This window comes from Lissotriton helveticus, chromosome 3_1 (assembly GCF_964261635.1).
Source record: "Lissotriton helveticus chromosome 3_1, aLisHel1.1, whole genome shotgun sequence".
Classification (NCBI taxonomy): domain Eukaryota; kingdom Metazoa; phylum Chordata; class Amphibia; order Caudata; family Salamandridae; genus Lissotriton; species Lissotriton helveticus.
The window spans coordinates 1,547,868,289-1,547,885,621 of record NC_136061.1 but is presented as its reverse complement, the minus strand read 5'-3'; the positions used below and the strand labels follow the sequence as shown (position 1 = coordinate 1,547,885,621).

The following is a 17,333-nucleotide window of genomic DNA, read 5'->3' as shown; positions in this document are numbered from 1 at the left end:
AGGGGATAATGGATAAGAGAGAGAGAGAGAGGGAGAAGGGATAATGGATAAGAGAGATAGAGAGAGAGAGAGGATAATGGAAGAGAGAGAGAGGGAGGGAGAGAGAGATAGATAGATAGATAGATAGATAGATAGATAGATAGATAGATAGATAGATAGATAGATATATATATATATATATATATATATATATATATATATATATATATATATATATATATATATATATATATATATATAGATATAGATATTGATTGACCAGTCCGGCCCTGGCCAAGTATGCCCGGGTAGGAGAAAAGCAAGTTCGCCTGCACCTGAAAGGTCTTTTTATTTGGCATGGTTATTCTCTGCAGTTTGGCTACGTCCGACAATATCCCACTTGCGGTGTTCAGAAAGGAGAGTGGGCCCCTCACTGGTTAGATGGACATTAGCGTGTTTCGTATGGGAAAATCGCCCAGCACAAATGGTCACTTATACTGGGTAATGAGGACATTGCCCACGAAACGGGGTCTGTGATCGTAGGACAAGTTGCAACGGTCATGATCTATATGATGATGCACTGCAATTAGTATCGACGAGTCGTCCAAATAACTTGCTCATACATTTCTTAAACAAATAAATAAATAAAAGGCACAAAAGCCATAGTTTGTCAATTCAAAAGACTTGGGGGCTTATTTACAAGCTCATTACGCTGCCGGCGCGTCACTTTTTTGACGCACCGGCGGAGCAGTATACCTGCCCATATTTATAAGGCCACGTAAAGTCACCCTGTGTGACTTTACATGGCCTTGTAAATATGGGCCCCTTTCATGCATTACTCTTTGTAAAAGGGGCGTTCCGTGGGTGTTGCTGTTGCTGTTCCCATGCAACATCCATGGAACTTGAAGAATTCCCAGATTTACAACATTTTGTAAAACTGGAAATGCGTCAGAATCCTACGCCTCAGGCCCCAGGGGAAGCGTATGAATTGCGCAATGAGGAGAAATACTTTTATATCTCCTCGTTATTTCCTTTTTCTATGCATGCTGCATTCTGCAGCACCCATAGGAAGAGGAACATTACATTAATGATTTGGTTTTGTGCAGGAAGGGGATGCCTTTCTGCACAAGAACAATCATCCTAGCAGTGCAGGCACCCTTGCAAAATGACGGAAGGGTGCCTGTGCTGGGGCATGGCAGCCAATTGTATGCCAGCGCAGGGGAAAGCACTGTGATGCGTTGTATTGTTGTTAATACGACACAACCCAGTGCTTTGAAAATGATGCAGCACGGTGTAGCTAAATGGCTTGCGGCGCTGCACTGCTTCATTTTCTTGTAGATGAGGCCCCTAACCCGTTCCATTCATTGATCACAATAGTAACTCAAGTTTCCCAATATTGCTCACCACTTCTTTGTGGCAAAAGATTCAAATTCCCTCAAATGGTCTTGCATTCTGAAAATGTAAAAAAGAGACATGTCTTTTGGATTCACGGACTTTGACGATTTGGTCTTCTGTTCATGAAAGTAAGTTAATTGGAAGAATCGACTAATTGTAGTGTCCCCTTCCCATATGTCCTATTGCACTGGTGCATAGTATGGCAGCATCCAGCCAACTGTGTAGAACGAGGTGTCCCAGAGCAGCTGTTGGTACACAGAGTCCTGTGTTTCATTGTGCCTCATTAGTATCCCAGTCACGGAGCTAAAATAGAAAGCCCTTTCTGTTTTATATAGCGTAAACTCGACACAAAGGTATTCGAGCGCTTTATAAGAGCACCAGTTACATTACGCAAGGACACATTCATTTTTTGTAGGTACAGGGAGATTAAGTGATTTGCTCAGAATCACAGGACGTGGAGCCAACTCCGAGATTTGAACCTGGTTCCCCAGTTCAAAAGTCTGCAGCTCTGGCCCTAACGCGGCTGCATCCTACCAATGATAGTTGTACCTGGAAGGGGTCTGCTGATTAACATAATCCATGGTTCTGTAAAGGCCTTTTCACCACTGCACAGGACTGGCAATATGGGTCGCAATAGGCAGTGGCTTAGCTGACGTTAAAAATAACCAGTTGTGGGTGGAGTAGTGCGTACTTAATTTGTTATACTAGTATTTGGTTCTTTCAGGGACCAGCTTTAGACTCGCCTGTTCAAGTGAAATATGAATAAAATGCAATAAGCAGCCCGATCAACACAGGGGATGATGTTTTACAGAAGATCCTTCCTGTCATCTCTGAAAATGCAGGTCACTTTGTGGTCTTCAGTGCCAGATGCGGCGACTTCCGAAAGGTGACCTGTTTTTGCTCTGCCGAAATGCACACAAAAAATTCACCAATTTCCACCAACAGTCATTCTTAGCTCTGGAAAAAAATATGCCATCTACCTAAGGAGGCAGGTGGTGATGTTGCCCAGCCTTGGACGCGTCTCCATGGTTAGCACCATCAGCAGAGTGCTGTTGTCATTGGACCATGTCTTCGCAATATGTCAAACAGGTTTGGCTGCTACGCAGAACAGGGGATGAAGGCACCATCCTTTCTGTGTGCTTTGTGTAGCCTCATACAAGTGGGCAACTTTATCCAAATTAAGATCAGGAGAAACTGCAAGAAAAGTTCTCAAAGAGGCAACAGCGGTAGAGTAGATAGCAAGGTCCTCTTTCAGGTGGGCACACCAAATGAAGGCATTGCCATTACTCTCCTGGACATCTAAAAGCAGGGGAACACTGTCCATTTTCTTGGCTTATTCAAAGCCGAGGTAGACATCACTGACCATCTTCTCGATGAAGATATCAGTAGACCTGGTATAACAACGTACCTTCATAATGGGGAAATCCTTGGGAGGGCTGCAATGTTTAGCTTCACAGGCACAATATCTCATGACATAGCCGAAGAATCACTTGCCCAGTGAAGGGGCCTAGCAGACAGTACACCTTTCCATTGAAGGGTATGTATGATGTGACCACATTGTTCCCTTCCCAATGAGAACACCACTGGAACTGCCAACCCTGTCCACATTTCCAGTGAAGAAGTCACTTGGAATGGCAGCCTTCATAGTTAAGACACAACGAGGGGGAGCAAACTTTAATATCCTCCTATGGGAAAATCCCCAGCCAAAGCAATGCTGATCATGCCACCACAGTTCAACTTCCCAGTGAAGACATTACTGGTCTCGTCACCACTATTTTTCATGGGTAGCTATTGTTGGACATGGCAGCCGAGTTCACCCCTTGAGTGATGACCGCACTGGCCATGGCCGTAATGTCTTACTTGGAAATGCAAGTGCTGTTGCTCTGGTGCCTTCCGACTTCATCTAGCGCTGGGATGCCTCCGAGTAGGCATGCGCTTTAGATGTCTGCATAGAATATAATAGAAGGAGGTGCTCTAACGGTGAGGTAAGGTAATGATGGCTGCCACCTTTACATAAAGACACCACCGGCTCTTGTGATTGGCTGCCGCTCTCCAAGGCGGCCTAAGCCATGTAGGATTCCTCTGCCTTCTTGGGGCTGCACCACTGGGAATGCGAACAGACTCTTTTGTCAGTTAAGTTCCAAACTGCAGGTGGTGACGCCAAGCATTCAGCAAAAAAATTTATGATTTATGTATTGTAATCAGAGCCTCCAGAAAATTGCTCGCCAACTTCTAGAAACGCAATACCAAAAAGCATTTACCCAGACCATAAAAAAGGGAGACTTTTGCGTTGATGGCCATGCCATCTAGAACACTGCCACATTAACTTTCTTCCACAGAACACAAACCGATAACTGTACAAAACATTAGCCAAGTGGCAGGAGGGGATGCTATTAAATAATAAATAAAAAAAACTGCAAATGACAACTCTTGCCCTAAACTGCCCGGTGCATTAGTGGTCTAGATATGTCGAAGTTACATTCTACAGCAATATATACAACTGACTCCGTGAACATTAACATAAAAAGTGAATGAAGTTAAGCTTATAAAACATAACAAAGGAATGGTAAAGAAAATTCGCTAAAGTGCCAGATTACTTTACATTCTGTACCATGCTTAAGGGAGTAACCTGGAGCTGATGAATGAGGGGTTTTGGGGAGATGTTTTCTCCAAGGCTGTACCTGAGGCTTCTTCCTGGGGAAAGACCGGGGCGACTCAAGTCCGAGAGGTCTAGAGGACAATACCCCTGCCAACTGGAGGTGGGGGCAGTTATGGCTTCAGATACACCCTGATGAAGCCGGTAAGGTCTGGGGGCTCCGGGATTGACACTCATTCCTTTCTAGTGGCTTTTTCACAACAATGCCCTTAGCCAGTTGAGTCAACATATGGTTCTGATGCACCTTCTGTGATGCTGCAGAAAAGCCTAGTTTCAGATGTCCCGATTTGATTGTGTTGCTTCTTGGCTAAATGGATGGTCCTCTTTGGAGTGTTGCAGAAGAGTCTGCTCTGAAAGGTTTGATCCATGGACACCATATTCTTCCTGAGACAATCTTACTTCATAGAAAAGGCCGCCGTCCCTGTGAAAATGGCTTGTAACTATAGAGTGGTGCTCAGTCCAGTGGCCTGGAGACTAACTGCAAGCGGGGCACTTCTTTTAAGGACATTACAAAAATTAACGGTTTAACAGGGCTCTGGGGACAGAGTACTGCACATACAAGAGCATTGTTTAAAAGAATGCTTGAAAACACACCGAGGCACCTCGTCCATCTTAAAAGGTGCTTCCACAAAATGCATTCAGAAATAACAATGCTCTGCATTATTAAATAGTGTGCTTTGTGCCATGCAGCTTGCTAGAACAGATCCCTTTCAAAAACTATGTTCTCAGCATAAACATTAGGCTTGGGAGCAAGAAGACTGCTTCATACCAGGTTCTAAGGAAAATAGGGGGGTGGATGATGCAGGAAAACCGCGTGGTTCTGTGCGGCTTCTAGGGGTGCACCACGAAAGTTTCCACCTCTTGGAATTTTTGGCAAAATGTAGTTATTGTCACACAGTTCGGAACCAGATCTGAGTGGGCAAAGAATTATGGCCAAAAGTAAAGTTGGACACGCCTCCCACTGGGTTTACTGTCTGGGCCAGATTTGTCTGCCGCTTGTAATGACTCGTGGTTTGATTGAATGAGAGTGTGCATTTCCTCCAAGGTCCACCAGAATTAGCCAAATCACGTTTCTACTTCCGAATTCTCCAAAAATGTTCCAGTGTCCTTATGTGATGCTGCAAGAAATTAGCGTGAGCATGGCTCAAGTCCACTATCCTAGAGACCAGTCAGGATAAAGAACACCAGAGATTAATGTGATGTCAAACCTTCTGCTTCCACCACACCAGTGGCCTCAATGCAGAGTCATCATCACAGAGACCAGGGTGGCAATGTTGGGAATCATATGCACAACCCGCAAGAAAAATTGAAACAACATTGAATATTCTGCATTACCCATGTCAGAGATCAATGTGATATCAAATTTTTGATCAATCAGACTAGACCTGACTTCCAAATGTTTGCATCGTGCACAACAGAGACCATGAAGTCAAACGATCGACATCAACACTAGCTTAGATCGTGGTACAAAACGTTCTGCATCAATCACACCAGAAGCCTAACGTCAAAATCCTTTGCATCAACCACAACAGAGAAAATGACAAATAACTTTCACCATCATCCACACGGGATACTGACACAAGACCAAACTTTCTGCATCAGCCACACCAGAAACCAGAACGTTAAACTTCCTGCATTGACCACATGACCTATGATGTCAACCAAGTCATCCAAACCTTCCCAATCAACACCAAAGACTGCAAAATGAAACCAAATGCATCAAACACACCAGAGGCGGACATGACAGTAAATCTTCAGTATCAATACCAATGGCTATCATGGCATCTAAAGATTTCTATCAGCAACACAAGAGGTTGGAGACCTGTTGTGAATTCAATCAATTTGAATCCCCCGCTACAGATATTGTAATCACAGTGAACTGTTGCCATCTGCAGCACTAGATGCGGACATGACACCACCATCCACATCAAAGACTGTCAAGCTATTGAACAGCCACCATCGGTTACATCATCTACGTGAAGGGGTAGAATATTCACACTCATCAGCACCAGAGGCTGAATGGGATGGCGCACAAGCTGAACTGTTGAAGGTTATCTTAGGGGGAAGGGTTGTTTGGAGGGGTAGTCATTTTGAACAATTTTAATATTTAACAGGAGCATTTATGGGTAATCTGTTGGTTCAGAAGTTGCCTTAAAAACAGATGAACGTAGTATTTGTGTTTTGCGGGGAAGTTATAATGGCTGCACGAGAATTGGAGGACACGTGCAGCTTGTGCACTCTGAGGGGACTGGCGGCCACATATAGGAGGCACACTCAGGGTATCCTGTCGGGCACAACTGTAATCCACAAACTCAGAGAGACTCCTGCAGAAAATTACATTCATTCTCACAGACTAACTCAATATTACATCCACCTTCACACGGATACCATTTCAACACAGACATGCCTTCACACTAATGGAATGACCAATCCAAGCCACCAATACTTGGACTATCAGAAGTACAAAGGTTGTTACTCTGCAACAGATAAAACCTTTCATACTCACACTGTTATTTTTCACTGATGTGCCTATGCTTAGGAACACAACACAACACACTCAGTCACACATCAAACTCCTCGTGTTTACAGTAAGACTTCCATTGACACACATAGCCACTGCATAGATTCAGGACAGGGAGCAGACATTCACGCAGTGAGGTGAAAGACTCTTACTACCCCATGGTTTCATGCCAGTAATTGGGTTTCCGTCAGTCCAGTGAGCCCCACTGGCAAAGTATGGTGTTCCCTAGTCAGGTCTCTCCTAGGATCTATCCCTTCCCCAGTTCATGACCCCCATCAGCCTGAGTACCAATGCCACCCCCAGCTGCATGAGCCCGTCTTTCCGAGCAGCATTCTGTTGGCTGTCAGGATAGGAGGGGCAATATTCACTTGAGCAGGGAGATGTCATCAGAAAAGTCATCACCACCACGGCGTAGACAACGACAGCAACGCCACTGGAACACCATTAAGCATAGAGGCAGCATGAAAAGTGCGCAGATGGCTGCCATGATGTAGGCGATGGTCATTAGTGTGGACTCGTCTGTCTGTGGAATGTTGTACCCACAGTCGTCCATGTCCGAGCCGAAGAAGGGGCCAGCCACTGCCGCCATGCGGTACTCGTCGTGAGCTGCAGAAAAGAGGAAGTCTAATTAATACAGGGTGTGCCTTGCTGCACATTATCTCTTAAGGTGGTGGGCAGTTCCAAAGCCTTTCAGCCAATTAATGGAGAGATCAAATTGCTAGTAATGAAAATATACAGAATTCTATTAAAAATGCAGAGCCTCTGATTTACAGTCCCACATTATCAACAGACAGAGCATTCCCTAAAATAATAGATGATGGCTGAAAACAAGCCTTTGCAGTGAAATATCAAAATATTCAATCATCAAGCCACTAGGTATACTGTGGCTTAAAAAATATTTTGTTTAAACTTTCTGTAAAATAACAGTTCCACACTGTTAATGTTATTAATTAGCAATGTTATTTCTAATTTAACAAACAAACGAGCGCTTTACACCAGTCTTTGTAGTGCACATTTACATATATTCAATGTTTTAATTTTTTTATTAATTACCCTTCTTTTTGTTCATAAAACACATACACACAAAAGCAAACATGAATTAAAACAATTCTTGTAATTACAATATTAGCTAAAATATACATCCGGTAAATTGAATGCAAAAAATCTTCACAGACAAAAATAATAAATTGCTTGCAAATCATGTATGTCAAACCTAATCATCTTTTCTCTTGTTGAAGGAATGACCCTTTCTTTACTGTTTATCTATTGTTTCCTGCAGTTTTTTGTCTTTAAGAACCAAAAGTATCCAAACATGCTTGCTACAGGAACCTGTTAGTAATTAGCCCGACTTTAAGGATAGGTCATATACCTATATTATTTTTTCTAAACGTTTACATTGCACTATGGATGTTATTCTTAAAACTCAAAATTATCAAAAATGACCTGGTAAGGTACCCATCATGTTTCTAAGTGTGGATGCAAATGTCTTACTGGGACTGATTTTATTTCTGACAAAGGCTCCCACAGGATTTCACTCTTTTTACGGTCATGTGACATACCAAGGTTAAATAATGCATATTTGTTAAAATGGTGCATCTTTACTATTTTATTGAAATAGTCACTGTAGGAAAGTGCCCCCACTTTTTGCCTGGGAAATAATGTAATTTCGACTGGAAGTGCACAGGGTCCCTGCCAAGCAGGTCCCCTGTGCTAGGAACTCTTCCCCTAAACTGTACTGGTTGTTTCCCAATTGGCAGAACTTTAGTACCCCTTGTAAGTCCCTAGTAAATGTTGGCCCTAATATCTAGGTCATTGGCACTGAAGAGGGACCCCAAGGGTAGCAGCACTAATTCGGCCACCCTAGGGTCCCCTTGCCAAGGCCATGCACACTGCCATCACAGACAAAATGCCTTGGTGCACACAAAACTGCACAGTCGACATGGCATATATCCCTGCGTGCCATACCCAAACACACTGCATGGGATATAGGTAAGACAACCAGGCAGGGTGCCCTATATCTCCTGTGAGGACATATCTGCGTGAGCAGATATGCCCCTACAATATCCTTGTCGATTCTTGAATATTGTAAATGAACTGGGAAGCCATAGAGAGTACATGGGCTAAACACTTGTGATTACGAGTTCCCCCAGCTCCATGATGGCTTCACAGTATTATGTGATGTTTGGTACCAAACATCTCGTCTTAATAAACCTGCACTGACTCCAGTGTAAGATTTCTTACAAATTGCACACAGAGGACCCTGCCACCATGAGACAGATTTCTGACCTCATAGGGTGATCACCAGCATGCTCAGAGGTCGAGAACAAAGCCGGTTCTGGGCGGAGGTGTTCACACCTTCCCCAGTCAGGAAGAGCCATCTGTGGCGGGAAGCTTCAAAGGCCTTGCTGCCTTTGAAATGTGAGCCCAGCCTCTCCTGATAGAAGGAGCAGTCCCTCCCCCCTCCTTTCCTCTGCCCCGCTTGGTGGGAAGATAGGCGTGAAAAAACTTAGAAAGAATAGGAGGTGTGCCCCCTCTGCCAACTCCCAGCCCTCAGGTGCTAGAGACAAGGTGAAGCACATTTTTCAGTGCTCACCATCTTGAAGGTGGTGGGAATTCTAAAATCAGGGCTAGGGCTAGGGCTACGCCCCCCTCCTACAGGAGGTGGTTATAATAGAGGGTGTAGACATCCCAGATAGGACGCCCATTGGCCACTACCTGTCACTCCCTTGTAAATGCCCCTAAATTTAGTATTTAGGTGGCATCTCCAGATCCTGAACTTAGATTCCACAAACACAAAAAAAAGATGAACAAAGAAATGCTGTTGGACTGAGAACTGTAGTCCTCGTGGTGGACTTTGAGGGCAAAGTCCTGCCTGCCACCATAGAATTCGACAATCACCATCCTCCACTGTGTGGCCTCCACAATCCCCGGAAGGTCATCAGCACTGCGCAAATCACCAAAGAACTCCCTTGAGATAGAGGTACAATCTCTCTGCAGCCGCAGGCACTAAATACAGCAAAGTCCGGTCCAGCGTTGTCCAACTCCCCAGCCCGACCGACGTCTCTGAGTACTAGCGAGAGGTACACCTGACCTGGAGGGTCAGTTCGGCCTCTGCACCAAGTCTTGAGGCCCGAATACCCGGGTACCGGACTATGTACCTCCTGCAAAAAAACTAAAAAGCTGAGTGCAGGCAGACTCCAACTCTACAGAGAGCCAGCACAGAACGAGGGACATCAGGACTCTGGAGAGCCACCTGAGTAGTAGCCCAGCAGCACCAGAATCGTCCCTCCAAAGTGCCAGCCTCTGACCACACCTTTGGCCAGCCGCACATCTTCACTACACCCAGCCTGCCCGGTCGGGGCATCTTCAAACCAACTGTGCTCCCGAGGCCCCAGAGCCCTTGCGGCATCTACTCTCCCGTGAGAGCTCTAGTGCTTGCCTGCAAATCCCCCCTTGCTTTGCTTTAACAGAAGGCCCCTTTCATTTGTAGAGGGCCACCTACCAATTACCTTTTTCCTTCCATAGGAAATGTATTGTGCATAATTGGGCACAACTGTATCTATTGCATTTACTGTGATTTTAGTCATTGTGAAAAATATTTACCTTGAACCGAAGATCTTGGTTTAATATTTATATAAAAAGAAGTATTATTTTTCTAATTTGGCCTTGACTTCACTCATTAAGTGTGTGCATCATTTATTGCCTTGGTGTGTACAACAGATGCTTAGCACTATCCTCTGATAAGCCTAACTGCTTGCCCACACTACCATAAAACAGAGTGTAAGTATTATCTACTTTTGCCTCTGTAAACCAATAAGAGTCTCTTAGACCTCTCTGCACAGTGTACCCCATTGTGGTGCCCTATATAGAGAGGTGGGTTTCTGTGGGGACTTTATTACCGCCTCTCCTTTCTTTCACTTCCCTGATGCTCAACCAGGATGAGTGCTGGAATGTGAGATGAGGTCATGGAATGCTTGGTTGCTTGGTTATGTGTACATCCAGTTGATGGATGCAGGCGGAGCAGCAGGTAGGCTTACCATCTTATTTATCATCTACTTGAATTGTAAATGGAACTTAATAAAGCACCCTCTTGGAATCTACATCTTGACTACATCTGTACTTTTTGTACTACATTTCCGCATACTTCTTACCACTACAAATTGTAGATGAATTATAATTTTCCTGTTTCGATAGACGTGGTTAAAATATGAGCCTTTTATCAGAGTATCGCCCCAAAAATTATTTTGTCCATTATATAGATATTACGTTTAAATAAAGGAACTCTTACTACTTTTAAAACATTAATGCAGGGCAATGTGGTATCTGGTTTGTGCTAACCTCTTTACCAAAATGTACACAAGAGCTCATATGATACAATCTTCAGGTCAGCAGCAGGAAAAAAGCAGCCTGTTCTACTCTTTCCATATATACTGCGCTTGATGAATCTAAACACCTGAGCTCTCTCGGCTCTATCTATACTTCCTGTGATTGGATTAGAACAACAAAAATATTCCTAAGAGTCTTATTTACCAACTATATTGGATATCCAACAGCCATAGAATGTCATGCTGTAAAATGTTGATTTGCAGCCATTTTTTGCATTTGTGCTTATTACTCTGTCATCAGCTATTGTGCATAGGCGAAAGGGCTAAGATTCACCCCAGACAATATATTATTTAGGAGTCATGGATTTACCGACATAGGCCAACATAGAAAAATAATGATTCCAAAATTATTATGAGGTGCTCCTGTAGGTTCACTGTTAAACATACTACTTACTCACTTACTCCTTACTAAGGGTCCGATTAGGATGGAGGATTTTCCGCCTCCTCCTGGCCGGCGGAAGCCACCGCCGGCCCGGAGGAGGCGGAAAATCCTCTGCGGAGTCACCAAAGACCCACCGCCGCATTACGATGGCTGGTGGGTCTTGGTTTCTGTCCGCTGCTTTTCTGCCGCGGTCGGATTACAACCGCGGCGGAAAAGCTCTCATTTGGCTGGCAGTGTCTATCAGACACCGCCAGCCAAATTTGGATGCATTAGTAAACATGCTTTTCCGCGGTGGTTTTTCCGCCGTGGAAAAGCATGTGTACTTTTGATTTTGGGGGCCCGTTGCGGGCCCCTAGGGTGTAGGCGGGTGGGGGGTGCACATGAGGGGTACCTATGGTACCCCCCAGTATTTACATGCACAAAGCGGCAGGCACCGCGCGGTGCCTGCCGCTTTGTGCATGTAATTGTAAAACATGCACTTTTAACATTGCGGCGGGTGCTGCTTAAAGCAGCACCCGCCGCAATGTTAAATATCCAGGATGTGACCGCCAGGGTGGCGGTCACATCCTAATTTGCACGGAGGGACCGCCGCAGCCCATGCGGACGGTCCCTCCACCTCTGGGATGGCGGACGGACGCAAGTCCGTCCGCCATCCTAATCGGCCCCTTAGTCTGTACTCCAGAATAGGCATGAAAACCTCTTAATCACATTATATGATGTGGCAATCTTAATTATACAATCTGTTCTCTATTCTCATTTCCCAATTACAATAGGTCGATGAAATGAATCGTGCAGAAAACCATATACTCTTGCGCATTTTACAAAACATATTCTCTAGAAGAGGCGATGATATGAGTAGAAGCATAAACAAAGGAAGCTATTTTGTATGTATAACGTTTGAAGTGAAAAAAGTTGAAAATCTGAGTGGCAAAATGCATTGGGTGAAGGAGAACAATGGGAGGAAGTTGGAGTCTCTCAATTGAGAGATTTTGGGGAAATGATTGTCACAAGGATTTCATTTGGAAGGATTCCGAAGGAGATTTCTTAATAAACATAACCTATAATTAGAGCAGCAGTATGAGTTTTTGTGATTGGTAAATTAATGATCAAGAGTCAGAAGACCGGTTATTGTGACAACAGTGCATCTACTATTACTGAGGTGCTATTAAAATGATGCATACACTTGGGTCAGGTATACATTTAATTTAAAAACCAGCTACTTTAATTGACGAGTTATTTGATTATTTCAAGACTAGACTAAATAAAGTGATCAATATGGTCCTGCACTTATGCTGGAGTAGAGACATTGTTGCGAGCGCTCATCTAAGTGATGCTGAATAACAATGACCCTAGAGTAGCGCGGAATATTAACACATTAGTGTTTAATCTAATATGGCTGTCCATTTACAATTCTGCAATACAAATGGTAACATTCCAACCTTCCCCGTGAGTAGTTTTTTCTGGCGGATACTCTACCTACCTACATATTCCTCACCTCTCAAATTTCTTTTACAGGCACCAGACTGGATCAGAAGGGTGAAATAGCTCTCCTCCATCAATAAGTGGCACCTTGGCTTTAGATTTCACCTTGGGTATGACATCACAAAGCCATTAAAGGCACCACCCCGGGGCACAAACATATTTTCTTTTTTTTTCACATCCTCTAAAGCCGAGATGAGGCTGCTGAGACTGACAGAAATTGCAGTAGACCAAAACTAACTTGGACTTATAACAAGTTGCATTATCACTCTTCAGAATGGGTAGATGAACGAAATTGGTGAAAAATCCGCAGGTAGATAGAATATCCACCAGAACGAACTTTGTCAAAGGTAAGTAGCTTGTTCTTCTGATGGATACTTCTACCTGCAGATTACTTCAAAGCTTATGTGACTGAGAAGATGGTCAAACCAGCAAGTGCTATAACATAGATTTGGCAAAACTGCCATCCCTATGAACTTTAGAATCGAGGCAACAATGTCTGGTAAATGTGTGAACCAAAGCCCACGTCACAGCCCAGTAGATATCCGGAAGAGGAACACCACTGCACAACGTTGAAGATGCTGTTTCCACCCTGTGAAATAAGCTCTTATACCCTCACAACGCTAATGCTTAGCATAATAGATGTTGAAGCACAATATGATCCTATGATCCAATGTGAAACTGTGCACTTTGAAATCATCTTGCCTTTCTTGGATTCAGCAGGGAATGCTGATCATCAAAATTTGGTATTCATAGTTCCCAGCAAGATCTAGACAGTGAAGTCACTCCTCATTGTTGGGATTAGTAAATGGGTAGAATATCAGTAGATGTGTAGATCCACATGAAACGGGTTCACCATCTTCGGCAAGAAGAACACCCTAGTATAAAGAACATGTTTTGTTTGTGAAAAATGAGGTAATAGGAGGATTAAAGGACAAAGTATGCAGCTTGCTAACACACTGAGCTGGCAGTAATGGCAACCAAGAACACAGTTTTCTAGGTAAGCAGCTGGGAAAACACAATTGTGAATGAGCTAGAAGTGCGAACTCATTAAGATCACAAGCACCAGGTTTGGTACCGACTTAGCCGTGGCAAAGGAGAAGAGGGAAATAGACAACCCCCTCAGAAAATCAATGATAGAAGAATTGAACAACAACGGCTGAGATAGCAAACAAATAAAAGGAAAAAAGGCCAATACTTCACGCTAACAGTGCACACAGCAAAGATTTGCAGGGCCAAGTTAAGCATGAACCACAACACATCAGATAAACTTGCCTTGAGGGAATCAACTTCTTCCCTGGCACACCAAGAAACAAGATGTAAATCATGCCCAGAATAAAAGGAATGGGTAGAGGGGCAAAGAGCTCACTATGTCTTGACGGAAGGACAAAGTAGCTCAGATTACCCGATTCAATTTTCAGGCATGAAGGTGAGGTGGAGGTTTGACAGCTTGATGCAGAACCTGCCCCTGCCACTGCTATTGAAGGTCCACTCTAAGAGATAGAGGAGGGCACACGGATATGTGGAGCCGACCTGGGTGCCACAACATTCCGTTAGTGTCCCAGTCAAGGCCTGCCACTGCTGCAGGATAGCTTCTGATCCAGATTGAAAAGTACTAGAATCTGGAAAAAACCCTGATCTCAGAGGAAAAAATCTTATTACAGAAAGAAAAACCTCTTAGCACAGGCAGATTGGCAAATCAAGAAGTTAAGATTCAGAATGAGCAGGGAAAAAAGACAGCTCTTACTGGTTCAAAGCAAGCAACAAGAAAACAACTGTGATGCACTGAAAATCAGATGTGAGTCTGGTTTTATAGTCGTCATTGCCCGTCAGCCGAGAAGTTCCTTCGGTCACCTTGAGATGGGCACGGATGCAATAGGTCTCGCATTTTCGAGATTTTGAGCTATTGGCATTGTAAATGTCAATGGCTTTTAATTATGTGTTTTGAAAACCTGCAAGCCACGACTATAAGTACAAAGAGCACATACATAAAAGCTATCGTCAGTTACAATGCCAACAGGTCAAAGTTTCGATAATGCTGGGTCGGCTGCTAGCATATGGTGCGAAGAAATGGTTATGTGTTTGTGTGCGTGTGGTAGTTGCCTGCTCAGAGTTTATTGTTGCACAGTGAGAGGGCGCGAGGAGGAGTGAATAATTATTCTTACTTTGTGAGGGTGTCTTTGTTTTTAAGTGGAAATATTGGGTGAGTGTGGTACTTGTTGATTCGGACGACAATTGTAGAGGGAAGGGGAGGTGGGGTTGTTGTTGTTGAAAAAAAAGGTGTGCGGCTGCCATTTGCTGCTTCCCAAAGAAAAGAAAAAACATGCGCGGACGCTATAGTAAAAGCGTGCTGTGCTTACAAAATAAATAAACAATACATATAAAAAGGGGCAAATTCAGAAGAAAATAATGGCAGGCGGACGCTATAGTAAAAGAGTGCCACGCTGCCAAATAACAAAATAACGTACATTAAAAGGTGCAAGTTTGCCCTATGTGTAATAAAACTGTAAAAGCGGCCGCTGTGCTGAAACCGTAGCACGGTGCCCGGAGGCAAACCATGTATCCTTGCAGGAAAACACGGTGTGCCTGCAATAGGGATAAATGCTTAAAGAAAATAGTGCTCACAGCCTGTAGATAAAACAGATCGTGTAACAACACAAGTAAAAAGTCCAGTCCTCATGGAAGGTTACAAATGCAGACAAGGCGATACTAAGTCTAATAATAAAGGTTACAAATGCAGACAAGGCGATACTAAGTCTAATAATAAATCAAAAGCAACCATTTGCAAAGGACATTAACAGGAGCCGATTGAAAAGATGGGCGGAAAAGGGGCGGAGCTTCAAGTCCATACCTAAATACAGCATGCTTTGCAGAGCAGCGCTTACGCTACCCAGGCTCGACCTAAAAAGCGTGAAGTGCTTCCTGTTCTACCTGCTGAAGAAACCTCGAACGCAGAGCGTAACAGAGGAAAATCAAGATAAGAGCATTTTAGTATTTATTGGTTGCAGTGAAAATCTATTCCACCGCTATTAATTATAAAGAAAAAATGTAAAAAGTGACAAAATAATTCCACTAGGATGCTGAGGAAACTTGAAGTAGGATGTTCCCTTGAAGATGCATTTCGAGTCTCAGGACCTCCACGGGAAGTAACTAAATAGTGCGCTGGATGTCACATGAGGCATTCTTGAGGGATCATGGCTCGGGCGCAAGTGCAAGCGGTGCCCTCTATTTAAGAATGATACTCAAAGCAGAAAGGCACAATTCAGAGGAATACAGCACCAGTAGGTACATGGGCAGGAGAACTTGAAGACCTGAGCCTATTGTCATAATTTTATTTACAAATCATGCACACCAAGTTCTAAAGACTGTGACAACAAGCCTCATTTATCTTACTCTTCCTTAATAATCTCTAGTGTGTAACTATAGAGGGCTCCCACCACATTTTCCCCATGGGGCCCATCTCTACACCCATTATGGCTAAGGAATATTCAATTTATATGAAAGAATATCTCATCGGAGTGCCCCTATTGGGGTATTGGGGAATATCTATAGCTATTAATCTATATACATATTTTGGAGGACATGATTTCATACCAGACGGGTCTGCAATGCAGTGATAGATATTATTGTTCTAATTTGCTACAGGTGTGCGTCTCATGTCTATTGATACATATCTTTATGAGTTCCTATAATTCGAAGATTCTGCCTAAGATGCAGGTATAATGTTACTGTGTATGAGTGTGTATGCATGAGTATGGATGTAAAGGGGCTACCCTCACCATTGCAATAAATAGGGCTGAGATTAACTATATTACAGACAGGCATTAATTCCTGATACATGATGGGGGACCTCGCATGAGGCCAGAGGGATTCAGCAGAGGACTAATATGCATCTTCAACATCCGGACTTCCACTGTTTTTCATATTCCCATAGATTCCCTTCAATGAAAGTATCACAGGTAACCTATAGGGAATTGTATGTTCTTTTGGATCCCAATACCACTACTATAAGGCATATCAAGAATAACTCCCCTCAAGAGCTTCTAATATCTAGGAGCCAATCTGGTCCACTAAAAATATGGTACTGATGTAAAGCAACCAGATGATGAAGCATGCCACATCAGTTGATGTGTAACGGATTGTCTCCATTTTTTGAGGAACTCACACCATCTCATTGATTATATTCAAACACTTTAAAAGATGTAGTAAAATATTTTCTCATATCTGGATTGCTCATTTTGATTCTGAGGTTATCACTGCATGGATGGATATAATTCCTGGACAGGCCACTCCTCTCCTTCCCTATCTCACTGGAATGTAATTCTAACAAGAGCGTAAGTAAGCAGGTTAAAATCCTCAGAGTTCTTAAGGAAAACTATTATTAAATGACAAATTAGCGATATAAAGACAGCGTTCTTCAAAAGGAAAACTAAGATGATTAGGTTTAATGTTCGTAATTTGCAAGTAATTTATTGCCTTGATGATTTAAGTTTCTTCCTGAAAAAAAGATAGACTTGAGATTGCATGTCAACCAGT

The 17,333-nt window shown here is 43.3% G+C and overlaps 1 protein-coding gene across 1 annotated transcript in view; it reads right to left on the bottom strand.

Annotated features, from left to right (window-relative positions):
* Positions 1 to 613: 613 nt before the first annotated feature.
* BACE1 (beta-secretase 1) overlaps positions 614 to 17,333 on the bottom strand; it is a 117,832-nt gene continuing 101,112 nt past the window's right edge. The window contains exon 9 of the mRNA XM_078682280.1: positions 614 to 7,157. Within this exon, the coding sequence (XP_078538406.1) occupies positions 6,916 to 7,157 (242 nt within the window). The 3' untranslated portion in view covers positions 614 to 6,915. The remainder of the gene's footprint in view (positions 7,158 to 17,333) is intronic.